The sequence below is a fragment of the Pseudopodoces humilis genome, chromosome 12, assembly GCF_049639895.1.
Source record: "Pseudopodoces humilis isolate 2021_Gansu_Grassland_sample_001 chromosome 12, ASM4963989v1, whole genome shotgun sequence".
NCBI classification, from domain to species: Eukaryota; Metazoa; Chordata; class Aves; order Passeriformes; family Paridae; genus Pseudopodoces; species Pseudopodoces humilis.
The window spans coordinates 1,821,459-1,837,088 of record NC_142211.1 but is presented as its reverse complement, the minus strand read 5'-3'; the positions used below and the strand labels follow the sequence as shown (position 1 = coordinate 1,837,088).

The following is a 15,630-nucleotide window of genomic DNA, read 5'->3' as shown; positions in this document are numbered from 1 at the left end:
CTGCTGGGTTTGGGGGAAATCCTTAGGCCACACTATATTTTATATAATTTTTACATTGTTACAAATCCAGTTATATACTTATTTATTCTTTCACGAATTTTTATCCAAGGTTACATTTATCACAAAAGGATAGCTTACAATTTAAAATTCTATTCATGAAAAGCAATTAAAGCAATGTAGGGGGTCACAAGGTGGTATGGTAAGAGGGTTTGGAGTAGTGGTAACACAGGCATAATAACAAATATGGACTCTTTAAATTGTGTAGCAATTGCTATTTGAATAATGTAAACAGAAAACTTCTACAGACTAGCTGTAAAAGCGACAAGTTTAGCTCACAGCTGTAAACACTCCTGACAGCATTTGACAATTTAAATTTAAAACAGTAGGGTTTATTTTTCAGGTTGATGGAGCAAGCATGATGCCTGCAGAGTGTACAAAAGCAAAATCAGTAAACATTGTATTATAAATTTCAGGACATATTCGGCAAACTGTTGTCCATATTTGTAACGCTGGTGTGACACCTTCATAGTAACTGCAAAAGAATTAGCTAACAAAGATATGTTATATGAATCAATTTCAACTTCAGCACATGCAAATGTTACAGTGTTCTCTCTTGAGGAAGGGGCTATTGAACTTGCCCGGTCTTTTCTTCTGTTTAGTATCAGCTTAACAGAGTGCATGGCATAAGAACCTTGCTTGGCAGAGTCAAAGCAGTGGCGGGCAGGGTGGCTGTGTTCACTCATCTGCGCTATTGTCCCTTCCCCCAGGATGGTGTGTTGTGGAGAGCTGTGGCAGGCTGCAGGCGGGCCCCTCTCCTCAGTCTCAGTGTGGGGGGGCTGCCCTGGGACAGCCTGCAGGGCTCTGCCAGCATGCAATATGGCGGCCATGCCTTCCTGGGCAAAGCCTGCCACATGTGATTGGGGGGCAGGGAATGTGCCACTGCCCCTGCCAGGGCTGTTTGGCTCCCTGGGTCGCTTCTTCACTGCCCACATGCAGAAAGCTGTGGGTGTCTAGCTAGCTCTGCTGAGAAAGTGGCCCACCACTCACCACTGTTCCATGGCACAGCCTTGTGGTTGGCGCTATTTTTTTGGGACGGCCTGATTGCTACTGCCCCCATCTTCTGGTTCTCCTCCCACAGCCCCAGTAAGCTTACAGTTGTTGGCTGGAGACACAGAAAGGCTCAGAGGGTGTTGGGGCAGCTGACATTGGCAGTGGCAGCTTGACAGTTGCCACACGGATGCATCTGGTACTCACAGTTATTGCTAGGTAACGCAGCTGTTGGTGGCGGCAGGCAGCCCCACTTTGCCCTGCTGGAGTCTGGGGCCATTCTCATCTGGCATGATGTGATGTCCTGTGGTCTTGGGTGCTGCTTGTGCCGGCTGGGTCTCCCAGTCCCTCAGGTTCTGACTGCGGCACTGGCTGCCTCGGTGTTTCCCAGGTTTCTCAAGTTTCGACTGTAGATGTGGTGGTATGCAGCAGTCTACAGCCCCGGGTGCCAGTGGTGGGGCTACCGGCTTCTTTTCCAGTTTCTGGCACGTGCTATCTGCCATCTTGGGTAAGTGACTCTGGCACCATGTGCTCTCCGCCATTTTGAGTGAACAGCACTTGCATCTTAGCAGCCACTTTTGCTTTTTTCTTGGCTTCTAACCACTCCAGACAGTCCGTCACAAGTCTCCGTGATTTTATAATGTCCATAGTGGCTTTTAGAGCTTGTTCTATAAGCCTCCATGGCTTTATAACGTCTAGTCTATGGTTCTTAGACCACGCTAGCAAAGCTAACAATGATAGATATATATGTTATACACCCCATTTAGGTACCTTGACAATGGGGTTTTCTTCCAGTGAGATGCATACTTCCATATTTTTGGCACTGTTTTTCTTCTGTTTACAAGGGGTATGCACAAAGGAGAATCTGGATTTTTGTAGCTTTCCACTGCAAAACAGCTCTGCATGCTGTATATTTTGGACGGCTCTGCTGGCACGTCTCTTAATTATTTACAGCTTTTTGCTGGTTTGCAGCTCTTCACGCATGCTTTTTCTGTCTCACCCCCATTCTACTCACAGGATGGCTCCTGTTATCATGTTGAGGTCACCAGATATTGCGTTATGGGTTGTTGGTTGGAGACAGAGATGACACAAACTCACTGAGCGTCCTCAACAGTGTGTTTTATTGTTTGGACTTTCTTACATAGTGGGTTCAAAACTCCCAGGTCTAGACAATTGCTTGGTTGAGGTTTTAGCATTGCCCATCTCTTTGACGAGTGATATGTCTGCTTTCTGGATTGAACATGATTGGCTGAGGTCCCTGCTTGAGTTTGAATCCAACCTATCCCTGCCTTATCTGGGGACTTGTTTTACTTTAGGCTGGTTGGGTTTGGGGGTCTGATATGGCCAAATTTTTTTGGCATCTATAGGCTAGCTGCAACCATGACATTACCTCAGCATTTTACTGAGGATCCTTATTGGTGCACCACTTTGCCAAGGTTGAATGTGTTGCAATGCACCCACATGATAGATCGCCTATATAATTTATAGACCTTACAAATTAGCATATCTAACAAGGATGCCCCAATGGGAGGCCTGGATGAATGGCGTGATATTCCCTCATTCAAGGAATTCCCCCCTGGATGGGCCAAATCTCTAGTTTACAGGATATCTTTTAGAGAGGACCTTGGTTTTTCAAGATAGTGCAGGGTTTTCCAGCCTCGTACTAAGTGGCCTTTAGGATGTTTGGTCTCCTGGCCTAACAAAATACTAGAGCTGTTGTGAGGTGCCTTAGGGAGGCAAAGATTTAGTTTCAGATAAGCATTGTTAAAGGAGAGGCATGGCTGTAATCCTGGCTAGTGTGAATTTTGACCTCCTCCTTTGGGGGATGGGCAGTGTGAGCCCTGGATGAAGTTGCCCCACCCCAGACCCCTTGTGAGGGGCGACCCAGGAGTTCTGATTGGGTTTGAGCCCCTGGGGTTTCTCCCTTGCTGTGTTTCTAGTGGTCCCTGACCCTGAATTCAACCCTAGTTCTGTCCATCAATACCCCTCACCCTGCCTTTGTTCGGGGCTCTCTGTCTCTGAATCTGAGTTTGTTCCCATGCTGAATAAATGATTTCATGAACAGAAGCCCATCTTGTTATTATCCCATGCTGGTTTCTAGTAACTATAGCTTCTTTGGACTTGATCCTGTGGTTGCAGAACGCAACATAGGGCTATGCTAAGTTATCAGACTTAAGGAATTACAGTATGCATGCTAAGAATACTGAGGATACATATAAGTTATATAAAAGGCATATAAAAGAAAAGGCAAAAAATCATCTTGGAATGATTTCCTCCCTTTTAGAGACTAACAAGACTCTACTTTGTCTAGTCTCTACTCTGCATTACCTGCATCACCAGTTTACACAACCAGCTAACCCACAGGCTATTACACAAATGATAACTAAAATTACAGCTATTAAAAATGTTTTTTTTTATCCAGGCCCAGTTTGGTAACCATGAGGTGAGGGTGTGGAAGATATGGTCACATTTCAAGGTGCCATTTCTGGAAGCTACTTCATGTAAAATTTGAGTCCCCTTCCAAATTTCATCCACATGCTTCTTAACTCTCCCACTTTGGTCCACATAAGAACAAACGGTATTGACAATAGCACATACACCTCCCTGTGCGGCAAGTATGAAATTGAGAGATATCCTGTTCTGCATAACTGCATGGGACAGACTGTCACCTTACTCCTGTAAGGCTGAAATAGCATCTGCTCAATACGTTCAATGATGGCTGAGATGTTTACAATTGCTCTCTCCAGTTCAACCACTCCGTAAGAGGAAAAGTGTGGGACACTCACTGAGGGGATTAAAAGATCTTTTCTTCCTCACATTTGGTTTTTCAAGATGATCAAATGTTGTTATATTCGGGACCACAGGCCCAAGGGCACAAGCCTGATCTTTATTCACAGGCAGGACTTTCCAGGCCTTATCATCACATATCCAATACAACCCTGTCCCAAATGGTAGAACCAGTCTCCACCCTGTCAATTTCATCTTTGCTACAACTTTTGGGCGTATTATTTCCCTGAAGTTGGTCTTATGACAATATGAAGGAAGAATGGCCTTTCCTGTGGCATTTACAACTGCACAGGGAACTGTATAGTTACCACGTTCTATCAGGCCACTCAGGGGTATAGAGGGCAGAAGGGTACTATTAATTGGTTCCCACCTTTCAGTATGGTTCTCTTCCATTAAAATGCCAATCAATGGCCAGTGACCACCCCCATCTACAGGTGGCAACTGGGTACAGATCCATCAATTGTTTGTATTAAGAACTTTGGACACATTTTGGACTATAGTCCTATGCAAATCATGGGGTGAACCCTGAATCATGGTTACCAGTTGGGCAGACAACAGACATGTAAAGAACAGTTTAAACCACATCCTCCTGATTTGTATCAGTCTGTTTTCTTAATGGTTTTGGGAGCAGAAGCTTTCTTCCCTCTAGAGTAGTGGATCCATGGTCCCTTGACAGCAACCTTGATCACAGTGAGGGTGGTCAGCAGAACTTGGAACAGTCCCTTCAACTTGGCTTGCAAGGGGTCACCGTCCCACCACTTGATATAGACCCAGTCTCCAGGCTGGAATGGATGAGCAGGTGTGTCCAATCCTATTGGCTTGGATAACATGATGAATCTCTGGAGCTTCTACAAAGGGGAACTCAAAGCCATTAAGTACTTCTGCAAATCAGTTTTACCTTTCATATGAATTTTCCCCGGGATATGTGGAAACTGATATGGCCTGCCATATAATATTTCATAGGGACTGATGTGCTCCCTCCTCATTGGCTGTATGCAGACTCTCAGCAAGGCTATAGGCAAGGCTTGAAACCATGTCATGGATGTCTCTTGACAAATTTTACAAATTTGGGTTTTGAGGGTTCCATTGATACGTTCAACTTTACCACTTGCCTGGGGACTGTATGGTGTGTGCAGGTCCCAGGTAAGTCCCAGAATTCTGTTAAGTTCCTCAACCATCGTTGCAACAAAATGTGTCCCCCTATCTGATGACATTCCCAAAGGAATCCCAAACCTTGGAATTATATGATTGAGCAAAGCTTTCACTACTTCCCTTGCTGTGTTGGTGCGACAGGAGTAAGCTTCAGGCCATCCACTGAACATATCAACCAGTACCAGTATATACCTACATCCCTACTTGCATGACATCTCACCAAAATCTACTTGCCAATAATCTCTCAGGAGATCTATTGTCTTTGTCACCCCTAACACAACTCTCTTGCTTGTGTCAGGGTTGTTTATACAACAGGTTTCACACTTGCTTGTTATAGATTGAGCGATATCAGCCATCCCTCTCCCTATCACTACCTTCCTCAGATGTTTTAAAAGATTTTCTGTTCCCCAATGGGTACTCTCATGCTCTTGCTGGGATATTTCTCAAAGGAGCAGGGGTGGAACTACAACCTGTCCTACCGGGGTAACAGCCCACCAACCTTTGATTTCAGCCTTAAGAAACTTAATTAATTTGTGATCCCTCTGATCATATTTTGGGGTAAACTCTGACAAATCTATTTCTTTCTGTGGTACCACTGATAGAATACCCTTTTCTGCAACCCCTCTTGTTGTTTCATCAGCAAAATGATTTCCCAGTTCGGGGGCTGTTTTCCCTTTTTCATGACCTCTGCAATGCATGATAGCTACTTCTGTAGGCTTCCAAATACTCTGCAGGAGTGCAAGAATCTGTTCAGCATGCTTAATTTCATTACCTCGAGCAGTTAGCAGGCCACGTTCCTTCCAAATAGCTCCTTGGGCATGAACAACACTGAAAGCATATTTGGAATCAGTCCATATGTTCACCTTCTTTCCCTCACTCAGTTCTAAAGCCCTCATTAGTGCAATGAGTTCAGCTTTCTGTGATGATACATCTGAAGGCAAGGCTTTTGCCTCAGTGACTTTATCTGTGGTGCTTACAGCATAACCTTTCATTCTCTTAACATTTCTCATGAAGCTGCTTCCATCGGATTACAATTCCCAATCTGGGCTCTCCAAAGGAATGTCTTTCAGGTCTGGTCTGCTAGACTAAGTCTCCTCTGTTGTCTGTAAACAATCATGTTCAGGCATGCTGTCAAGTAATGTGGATGATAAAAACATTGCAGGGTTTACCACAGAAGTTGTTTTTAGAGTAACATCATCCTGCTCCAACAACACAGACTGATATTTTAGCATTCTGCTAGGGGATAGCCAGTGTCCTCCTTTTTGTTCCAGCCCAGTTATTATGGCATGGGGTACATACATGACAGTGTGTTGCCCAAGGGTGAATTTATGGGCCTCCTGTATTAGGAGGACAGTTACTGTCACAGCCTTCAGGCATCCAGGCCACCCTTGACTAACACTGTCTAGCTGTTTTGAAAAGTAGGCCACAGCTCTCCACTGGTCCCCAAGATGCTGTGCCAGTACCCCCAGAGTAACATTCAGCTGCTCATATGTAAAGAGTTCAAAAGGCTTAGTCAAGTTGGGCAGACCCAGATCTGGGGCTGACATCAAGGAATGTTTCAGCTGTTTAAATGCAGCCCTTGCACTTTCTGTCCACATGATTATTCCCTTTTCAGATGCTTTAAGGACCTCATACAGAGGTTTTACCAGTTGTCCATAGTTTGATATCCATATGAGACACCAACCTACCATTCCCAGAAAGGCCTGCATCTCTCTCATGCTGTGGGGCTCTGAGAGGCGACAGATGGCTTCTTTCTGTTCTCTGCTGAGTTGTCAATGTCCACAGAAAATTTCCAGCCCCAGGTAAACTACTGTTTCCCTGGCAACCTGTGCCTTCCCTTTTGAGACTCGATACCCACTTTGGCCCAAAAAGTTCAACAGACTTACAGTTAGCTGGATGTAGACATCTCGTGTTTTGGCCGCTATTAGGATGTCAGCCACATACTGAAGAATAACTCTTCCTGGTTCCTGTCTCCTCCAGTCCTCCAGTTCCTTTGCCAGCTGGTTTCCGAATATTGTTGGGCTGTTCTTTAATCCCTGTGGTAGAACTGTCCAGGTGAGCTGGATCTTCCTCCCTGTCTCAGGATTGTCCCATTCAAAAGCAGAGATTTCTTGGCTATTCCTGTGCACAAGAATGCAGAAAAAGGCGTCCTTGAGATCTAAAACAGTGAACCACCCTAATTCAATTGTCGGTGTGGTCAAAAGAGTGTAGGGATTTGCTACAACTGGGTTTATGTCCTCTGTTATTTTGTTAATTTCCCTTAAATCCTGCAGTAATCAATAACTTTTACCATCTTCTTTCTTCACTGGCAAGATTGATGTGTTGGTACCTGGATTCACATTCCACTAACAACCCGAATTTAAGAAACTTTTCAATCACAGCTGCTCATCCCTTACGGCCCTCTAATTTCAGAGGACATTGTTTCTACCTTACTGGTGTAGCCCCTACTTTGAGTGTAATACAGGTTCAACTCTTCTGGATCTCCCAGGAATATAATTGGCCCACACTATAGAACTGACAGCATCTTCAACTTCTTTGGGAATTTTCCCATAGCATTCCTGTATGAGAATAGGAGGTGCTTTGACAAAACTAGATTCAGGAATCATGACTTTCACTCCCTCTTCCTTGGAAAACTTAATTTCTGCCTCCAATTTCTCTAATAAATCTTTGCCCAATAGTGGCATTGGGGAATTTGGCATATACAGGAATTGGTGAATCACACAGTGTTTTCCCAATTTGAATTTTAAAGGTTGGAAGAAAGGCCTTGTTTCACTTACCCTGGTGGCTCCGACCACATCCACAGTCTCCTGGCTCAGTTTACCTTTTAAAAGCATTTAACACAGAATATGTTACCCCCGTATCAACCAGAAATTCAACAGCATCATTCCCCAGCTTAACTACAACTAAAGACTCCATTGGGGGAGATGCCTTCGGTCCCCGTCAGTCCTTATTTACAGTTCGCTGCGGAACTGGGGGTGTCTCTTTTGTCCATGTTGGACATTCATTTTTTCCAGTGCCCCTTTTGCTTGCAGAAGGCCCACTGATTGCTGGCTAGAGGAAAAGGGAGCCCCTTTTTTGGTGTGATAGATGACTTTCCCTTATTGTGCATTTTCTTGTGGTGGGGCTTATCATGTTTGTCCTTATCTGCTGAATCTCTAATCTGGTATACCTTCCAGGCTACATTCAACAATTTACTTATGTCACATGCCCCATCCATCTTTTGCAGCTTTTTCCTTATGTCATTTGCAGATTAGCCTGTAAACAGGTAGGCCAGGTAGAACTGCTGCTCAGGTGAGTCAAGGTCCAGATTAGTGTACTTCCATGCAGTCCTTTTGAGCCTATTCAGGAACTTTGTAGGGGTCTCATTTGCGTTTTGTCTGACCTCGTATAATTTAGCAAAATTCATTGCTTTAGGAATGGTACATTTCAACCCAAACACCACCCATTTCTGGTACTGCTTCAATTTTTTCCATTTGTTCTGGGTTGTTGGGGTCCCACCTGGGGTCAGATAAGGGATACATATCATGAACTGTCCCTTGGAGAGTCCCAGCTGCAATTTGGGCCTCTATAACATACATAGCAGCCTTATTAACCATCTCCTTTTCCATGCTATCTAATAATTCATCTAGCATAACATTCAGATCACCCCAATCTGGGTTTTGGGCTCTGATGGTCCTTTCTACCCCCATAGCTACTCTCTCTGGGTTGTCTCTGTACCTCCCAACTGAGTTTTTCCACAGCGGTAGCTCTCTGAGGGAGAACAGTGTCTTTATATAAATCACTCCCTGGTTTCCCACAGCCTGTCTCAGAGGCAACTCCAATGCAGGCCCTTCTCTCCCCCTTTCATTTTCTTCAATCACATGTGTCTGCCTGCTCCTATGGCTTCTTGGGCTACTTTTCCCTTTCTCCTACCACCTTCCTCGCAGGAACCATCTGTATCAGAATCATCCCATTTGCTTTTAATTGAGACTGCTTCATGGGTATTAGAGGTTGTCTCAGACCAGGGCCAGTCATGGACTGCTTTGCTCTTAATCGTAGCACTGGAAGCACGGTGTAGTGGGAATAATGGTGGACCCCCTCCGACCCCAGCTCTGTCTCTATTGGCTATTCGTGATTAGGTTCTTTTTCCCCTTGAACTGAAATTGATGAGAGTGAGGCAGTTTTTTCTCTTGTTCGGACTTGGTTGTTTATTCTTCTCTTATCTGCATTACATGTATACAAGGTACAAGAAGCTATGTGCACTAAGATAGGCACAAAATGGCTAACAAAGATCTTCTTCAAGGTCTTTTATATGTCTTTTTACCCAATTAACAGATGCCAAGTAAATTATTTTTCTTAATGACCCAATGACCCAACACCTGTGTGCTGCACTGTGGCACTTTTTATCCAATCATTTATTACTACCCAAAAACCTCTACAAGAAGTAGATGAAGAAGAAAGGACAAGACACAACACCCTAAATCCTCCATCTTGTCTTCTGTTCTCTAAACTAGTTTAAACTCCAAACTTTAACTTTTTCACCCAGTGACTTAAGTAAACTTTCTAATCTACACACACTCCTAGCTTTTCTATTTAACTTTAACAGTTGTTTTCAGGATGTTATATGAAATTCAGTGCTTTCTTGGGTGTCAGAGCCAGGTATCAGAGATAAGGGCACACTCTCTGTGCCTCTGACTCCAACACAGCTCCAGAAGAGCCATCTCGGTGGGAGTCATCCCGCTCACCTCTGGTCGGGGTGACGTCGCCCCTAACCCTGGCGCTGGCAACACGATGGAGCGGGGGCCGTGATTAACCCCCCCCCCAGTCCCCAGCTCCGGAGGAGCCGTGGGCGGTGGTGAGCCCACCTCCATCTCCGCCCCGCCTCCGCCTTCAGGGCGGTCAGGGGGCGGTAGCAAGCCCGCCCCCACTGTCGTCGGGGTCAGTGAGGGACCTGCCTCCATGCCTGGAGGGGGAGGGAGCAGCGGCAGCGGCGGTAGCGGCTGCGCGCGGCTATCCCCCACCCCAACTGCACGGGCAGTGGTGGAGGCGACACGGGGGGGGGGATGACTCCCCCCCCTCGCGCGCAGAAAGCCGGTGCCACCATATCCACGTCCATCATGTCCATTTCCCCAATCCTGACCGAATCAGCCAGGGGCTGTTTTGCTCTGTATCTCTTTTTTTTCTTCCCTCATAAAACTGTCAGGAAAATTAATCCACAAACATCAGAGGTTTATGTCCAAAAAGGAGACAGAGGAGTCATTTTACTTTATTAGAATAAAGGGAGAGGCCATGAGGCATTTCCCTGGGGTGCCTCAAATTTTTGGAGGGTGCAGCCTCCTTTTTATCCTAATTTCCCGGCCGCATGTCCCTTCTCTCTTTCCCCATTGGCTGAGGTACTTGAGAGGTACAGACTTCCCGGAATGCCTAATACCTAAGATTTCCCCCCTAATGTATAACCCCCCCCTCTTAATTCTTAACTCTTGTGGAATTTTATGGTATTTCTCCAGTGTCCCTTTCATCCTTCAGTGGAATCCATCCCATTATTTCTGTTATCTCTCAGTGATAGTTTCATTTTATCAGCAGACCCACAGATTGTTTGTAAAGACAAACCTGTCATTCCTCTCGTTATAAATGCAATGGCAAAATAGGGTTAATATAAAAAACTATTTATTATAAAACAATTTCAATCACAAGCAACGAGAGAAAAACCACAATAAAATAAATCAGCGCAGCGCCGGGTGGACAGGGGTCTGCACCCAGAGGTACAGATTTTCCCAAATCCAGGAGGAAGGGACTGCGGTCCGGGGTTTTTATAGGGATTTTGTATCCTGAGGCAAAACCCCGGGATGGGCACAGCCCAACTAAGAGTCTAGATGTGTGGGTGAATAGACTTCCCGGATCCGAGCTGAGTCAATGGTCGACGGGGCAGAGTCCTTTCACATGCGAATGGCTCTGAGTGTCTTCTGATTGCATTTCCCGGGGTGGAGTGGCCAGTTTGGGTGCGGAGGAGATGGATATCTCGACCGGGCTACTCTTATTGTCCGGTTTGATTGCCTGTGTCCTGCTCTTTATTTCGTGCTGATAAGCGTCGCCATCGATCGTTACTGCCCGACTCGGGAAGGAAGCTCTGGATTATTTTACATTTTGTATCCTTACAGTATTATAAATACAACATATAATTCTTTATTCTTTTTCACGAATTTTTATCCAATACTATATTTATCACACTCTCAAAACCATTTCCAAACAGTCTTTTTCCACCTCGTATGCCTCTTCTGTATTTAGAAATATAGTAAAGAGTTTCACGTATTTCAACTCATCAAATCTGCGCAGGGATGGGAGTTCCACTAATAACTCTGTGATTAATTCACTTTCTAAACTACCATAACGAGGCCATCTTCCCTGCTCTCCTAATTTTAAAATCGTCCAGACCCGTGTCGAGAGTCTGATTATCTCTTGCGTGCCAGGGGGGGGTTCTTTTCCCCGTTAGATACCGCCAGTGTTTTAATATAAAATCTAACAGAATCGCGGGCTATCTGTACATTCTCAGCGAAGGACACGCAACCCAGGTTTACTCATAAACAGGAAAAACCCGCCGGAAAAGAGTTATTAGCTGTGGAATTCAGCCTGGGGTCTGACACTCCAGGAATTCCCATCCCCCAGTCGAAATACCCGTCTTACAAACTACAGCACCGAGTCAGAGCTATCAGCATAAGTAGACTATAGAAAGTGATAGTCCGGGAGTGTGAAAAACACTCCCTCGCCGGGAAGCAAACCCGTAGCCTCCCAACTATTCAACCAGCGCCTTAAGCCTCTGAGCCACAACGCAGCTGCATACTAACAGCTGCCAAGCTCCATGATTTCAACAGAGGGCGTTTTCCCCCCTCCACCAAAATTTTGGGGGAAACTGGGGTCAAATTCCCACCCCCGCCATGATTTTGTGGGAAACTGGGGTCAAATTCCCCCCCTTTTGTGGGCCGTCCTGGCCACACACCCACCTGTTATAAATGCAAAGGCAAATTTGGGTTAAATAAAAAGCAATTTATTATAAAACAATTTTTATAATAAAAATAAACAATGAGGAAAAACCACAATAAAATAAACAGCGCAGCGCTGGGTGGACAGGGGTCTATACCCAAAGGTATAGGTGTTCCCAAATCCACGAAGGAGGGTAGACTGTCCGGGGTTTTTATAGGGATTTTGTGCCTTGAGGCCAAATTCCAGGCAGGCACCATTCACCAAGGGTCCTTGATTGTTGGATGAATTGATTTCCTGGCGTTGGAGAATAGAGTCAAATAGACGTCCGGACAGAGTCTCCTCATATGTAAAGAAGTTCTGGGTGTTCCTTGATTTCATTTTGGTTCAGGCCATCTGGATGGGATGGTTGGATCCGGGTTGGAGCTGATGGATATCTCGGCTGGACTTTTTCCCTTTGTCTGCCTGATTGCTTCCCCAACGGTGGCCTGCAAGGCGGGGTGTTCAGGTCCGGTGATGAGTATCTCGTCGGAGCCTTTCCCTGTCAGCCTGATGGTTCATGTCCTGTTCATTCTTTTCCGTTGATGGGCGCCGAGCCTGTCCCTGTCAGCCTGATGGTCCATGTCCTGTTCATTCTTTTCCGTTGATGGGCGCCGGCTAGGGTCGTTATCTCTTGGGTGGGAATTCGCGACTAGATCTGGGAAGGACTTGTGGGCCCCACTGTACTTTATATTTTATATTATTATTGCTACAAATATATTTATTTAGATTTCTACGAATTTTTACAAGTTCATTTATCACAGTCCCCCGCCTAATAATCCATCACATTAAAAATTCGTGTTATTTTATCCAGTTCTACGGGGGAAGGACTATAATTTTCACTCACATTCATTTTCTTCCCAGTCCGTTAACGAATTCCCACCATATGCTTGTGTCAGGTTATGTTTATTTTCAAAATTCTTTAAGGCCTTCATCGCGTTTTTGTTTTCCTTTTCCTCCTCTAATTTCATTAGTTTAGAGAGGGAAGTAGGTTTCCCTTGTGCCTTCTCAGGATCGATTGGAAGGGTGGCAATCTGCATTCCTTGCACAACAGAGTGAATTAGTCTGATGAAGCAAGGAATTAAGCAGGGAAGGAAAATGATTCCGGCAATTGAACAAGTTATGAAGAATACTAGCTTCTTCCACCAAGCCCCTTGCCCGAATATCTGGTCCCACCAGGAGGCTTGTAGGATTGAATTCCATTTTTGGACTGGTACATGCGCTACTTTCTTTATTTCAGCAGCCAATCCTTTTATTGTTTCTCCGTAATCGTCTATTTCCATACAACACTCGGATTCGTTGTATCTGCCACACACTCCTCCCTCCTCGGCTAGCAGATAATCGAGAGCTAGTCTGTTTTGATACACAAAAGCTCTCATTTGTGAATGTTGTTTGGCTAGGAGTTCTAGTGCTTCTGAAGTGTGGTTGGAAACTATCTCTACCACCGCTTGCAACCTGATAAGTCTGTTGAGGAGATAAATGGGGGTTCTGTAACCCCAGCTGCCATCATTTGCCCAAGTAGCGGGCCCGTAATATTGAATGATTCTTTCGGCAGGCCATTCTTCCTCGTTCCACTTCTGGTTGCCTCCCGCTATTGGTAGTTCCCGTTTTAATTCCCTCCTTTGTCTGTTTAATGTCTCAAAGAGAGGGGCTCCCAATGATTTACTCTCTGTTTTAGGTAGAGTAAAGAAAAAGGGCCGAATTATTCCAAGTGTGCAGGATCCTTTCCACTTTCTAGGTAGCTCGCTGTATGCCTTTTTTCCACATATCCAATATATGCCATCAGGAGCTTCCCAACCCTTGTTCAACTTTGCCGGATCATCCCAATATTCTTTCAGGCCTATTAGCTCATGGAAGGGATTGGCCCCAGAGTTTTTGTACCAGCAAAGTCCAATTATTTCCATCCATTCACAGTTATTTCCCCGGGAGCGACTCCAATAGCCCGCGGGTGGTTCAGGTTGCCAGATTTTTGTTTTGCTGTCCGAATTCACCGTGAGTGTGCTTACACACGGGGTATAGCCTACTAAATCAGTGAATTCTTTTCCTTCTCTGCTAATGCAGACGGTACCGATTATTCTTTGGTCTATAACCCATCCCTCTGGTCTTTGTTTTGTTTTTGATATTTTAGAGCCTTCCCATTTTAGAAGTTGCTCTGGGGTTAGTCCCTCTCCCTTCCAAGGCCACCTTTCAGCCGATTTTAAACCGCCACAGATCCAACAGTTAGATAGACCTAATTCTGTGGCTATTTCTTGCATTAGATCTATGAAAAGGTTCTGGTTGGGGGCTGGCAATCCCCAATTGCTGTATTGTCTCTCTAATTGCTCATAGTGCTCACTAAGAGAGTTAAGCCTCTCTTGTTCTAGCCTCTTTTTCCGAGTTTCCACTTCTCGCCTCTTTAACTCTAGGGTTAGTTGTTTTATTTTGTTTTCAGGGTCCATCCCTTCCTCATCCCTGGAGAAGCAGAACACTTGGTCGAATTGCAAACATACTCGGTCATCATCACTTTTTAACAAATCAAGAATTATCGGTTCATTATTAAAAAAAGCTTTCTCTTCATGTTTTAAATTTCTACCTTCCCAATACACTTTCCCTCCCATGGTACACATTTTTAAGTTTGCTTTATTGTAACATAAAGGGTTAACTTTATAATATGCCAAAAAGGTGGATTGTCTTTTTCCTCCTATCCAGACAGTTTTGTTACATTGGCTGCAGATTGGAATTGGAGGGAGCATTCCCACTTCTCTCCTATACCTGAAGTGGGAAGCTTCAGTTTTTCTTCTCATAGGAGTTTTAGACTGCCCGTCCTTAAAACTTGCCTTTGAGTGATAACACCAGACCTCCCCCTGTAGTTCACAGAGATTATACTGAGTGCCGTTGGATAAACAAAACCCCTTTTGTTGTTCTGGAGGACAGTCAATTATTCGTCCGGCATCTGTGGCAGTCTGACACTGCTCACACTTCCCTAGCGGATGATTCCCCAGAGGCACCTCGGGGCTCATTCCCTTGGTCAAGCACATGGCTAGATTCAGGACTATCAGGATTCCCCACCGGTGTATCCCTCTGCCTTGCCCTTCGCCCGTATAAAAATATACGGCGGGGATTACCATCTTCCCGGCAGCAAGGATATTCTTCAGGGGCCCTTGTAGTCCTTATGGCGTACCTGCTTTTGAAAGCAGCCCACCGAGACGACTTAATCGTGTCTGTCCTGCACGGTACCTTTACTGTCTTTCGGCACTCGATTTCCAAAGCTTCTGCCTTGGAGTCTAGCTTCCCCCTTATCCCTTTTTGAAAAAGTAGGAACCACTCAGGAGAGTCGAGTTCTAACAACCCCGCCCTGGTGGCAAGTATTAAGAGACGGCTAGTCAAATCCTGTTCCTTTTCTAGACACTTTGTACACAATCCCTTAGGTTTGTACCCTCCCCAACAGTGGGTTACCCAAATCTGGTTACAATAGGCGCACTTAAAATGTATAAACGGAAAACAATCACACTCAGGGTTGATACAACTTATCTGGTCGTCACTGGTCATTTGTGGTGACGCTGAAGTCTAATTTTCAGTTCTCCCGGAGGGGTGGTGACTTTCCACTTGGAGGTGTCGTATTCCTTTACTTTTTTTACTCGAGATGAGTGCGTCCAACCTCTTTCTGCGGTC

The 15,630-nt window shown here is 45.1% G+C and overlaps 2 protein-coding genes across 2 annotated transcripts in view; one reads left to right on the top strand and one right to left on the bottom strand.

Moving 5' to 3' along the window:
- Window positions 1-15,630, top strand: part of LOC148183271 (microtubule-associated protein 1B-like) — a 116,818-nt gene that overhangs the window by 46,694 nt on the left and 54,494 nt on the right. The gene's annotated exons all lie outside the window — the stretch shown is intronic.
- Window positions 3,381-4,029, bottom strand: LOC148183272 (syncytin-2-like). The gene is given in 4 exon segments (XM_088061359.1): window positions 3,381-3,461; window positions 3,463-3,746; window positions 3,749-3,813; window positions 3,815-4,029. Coding segments are annotated over 4 exon segments (645 nt in total).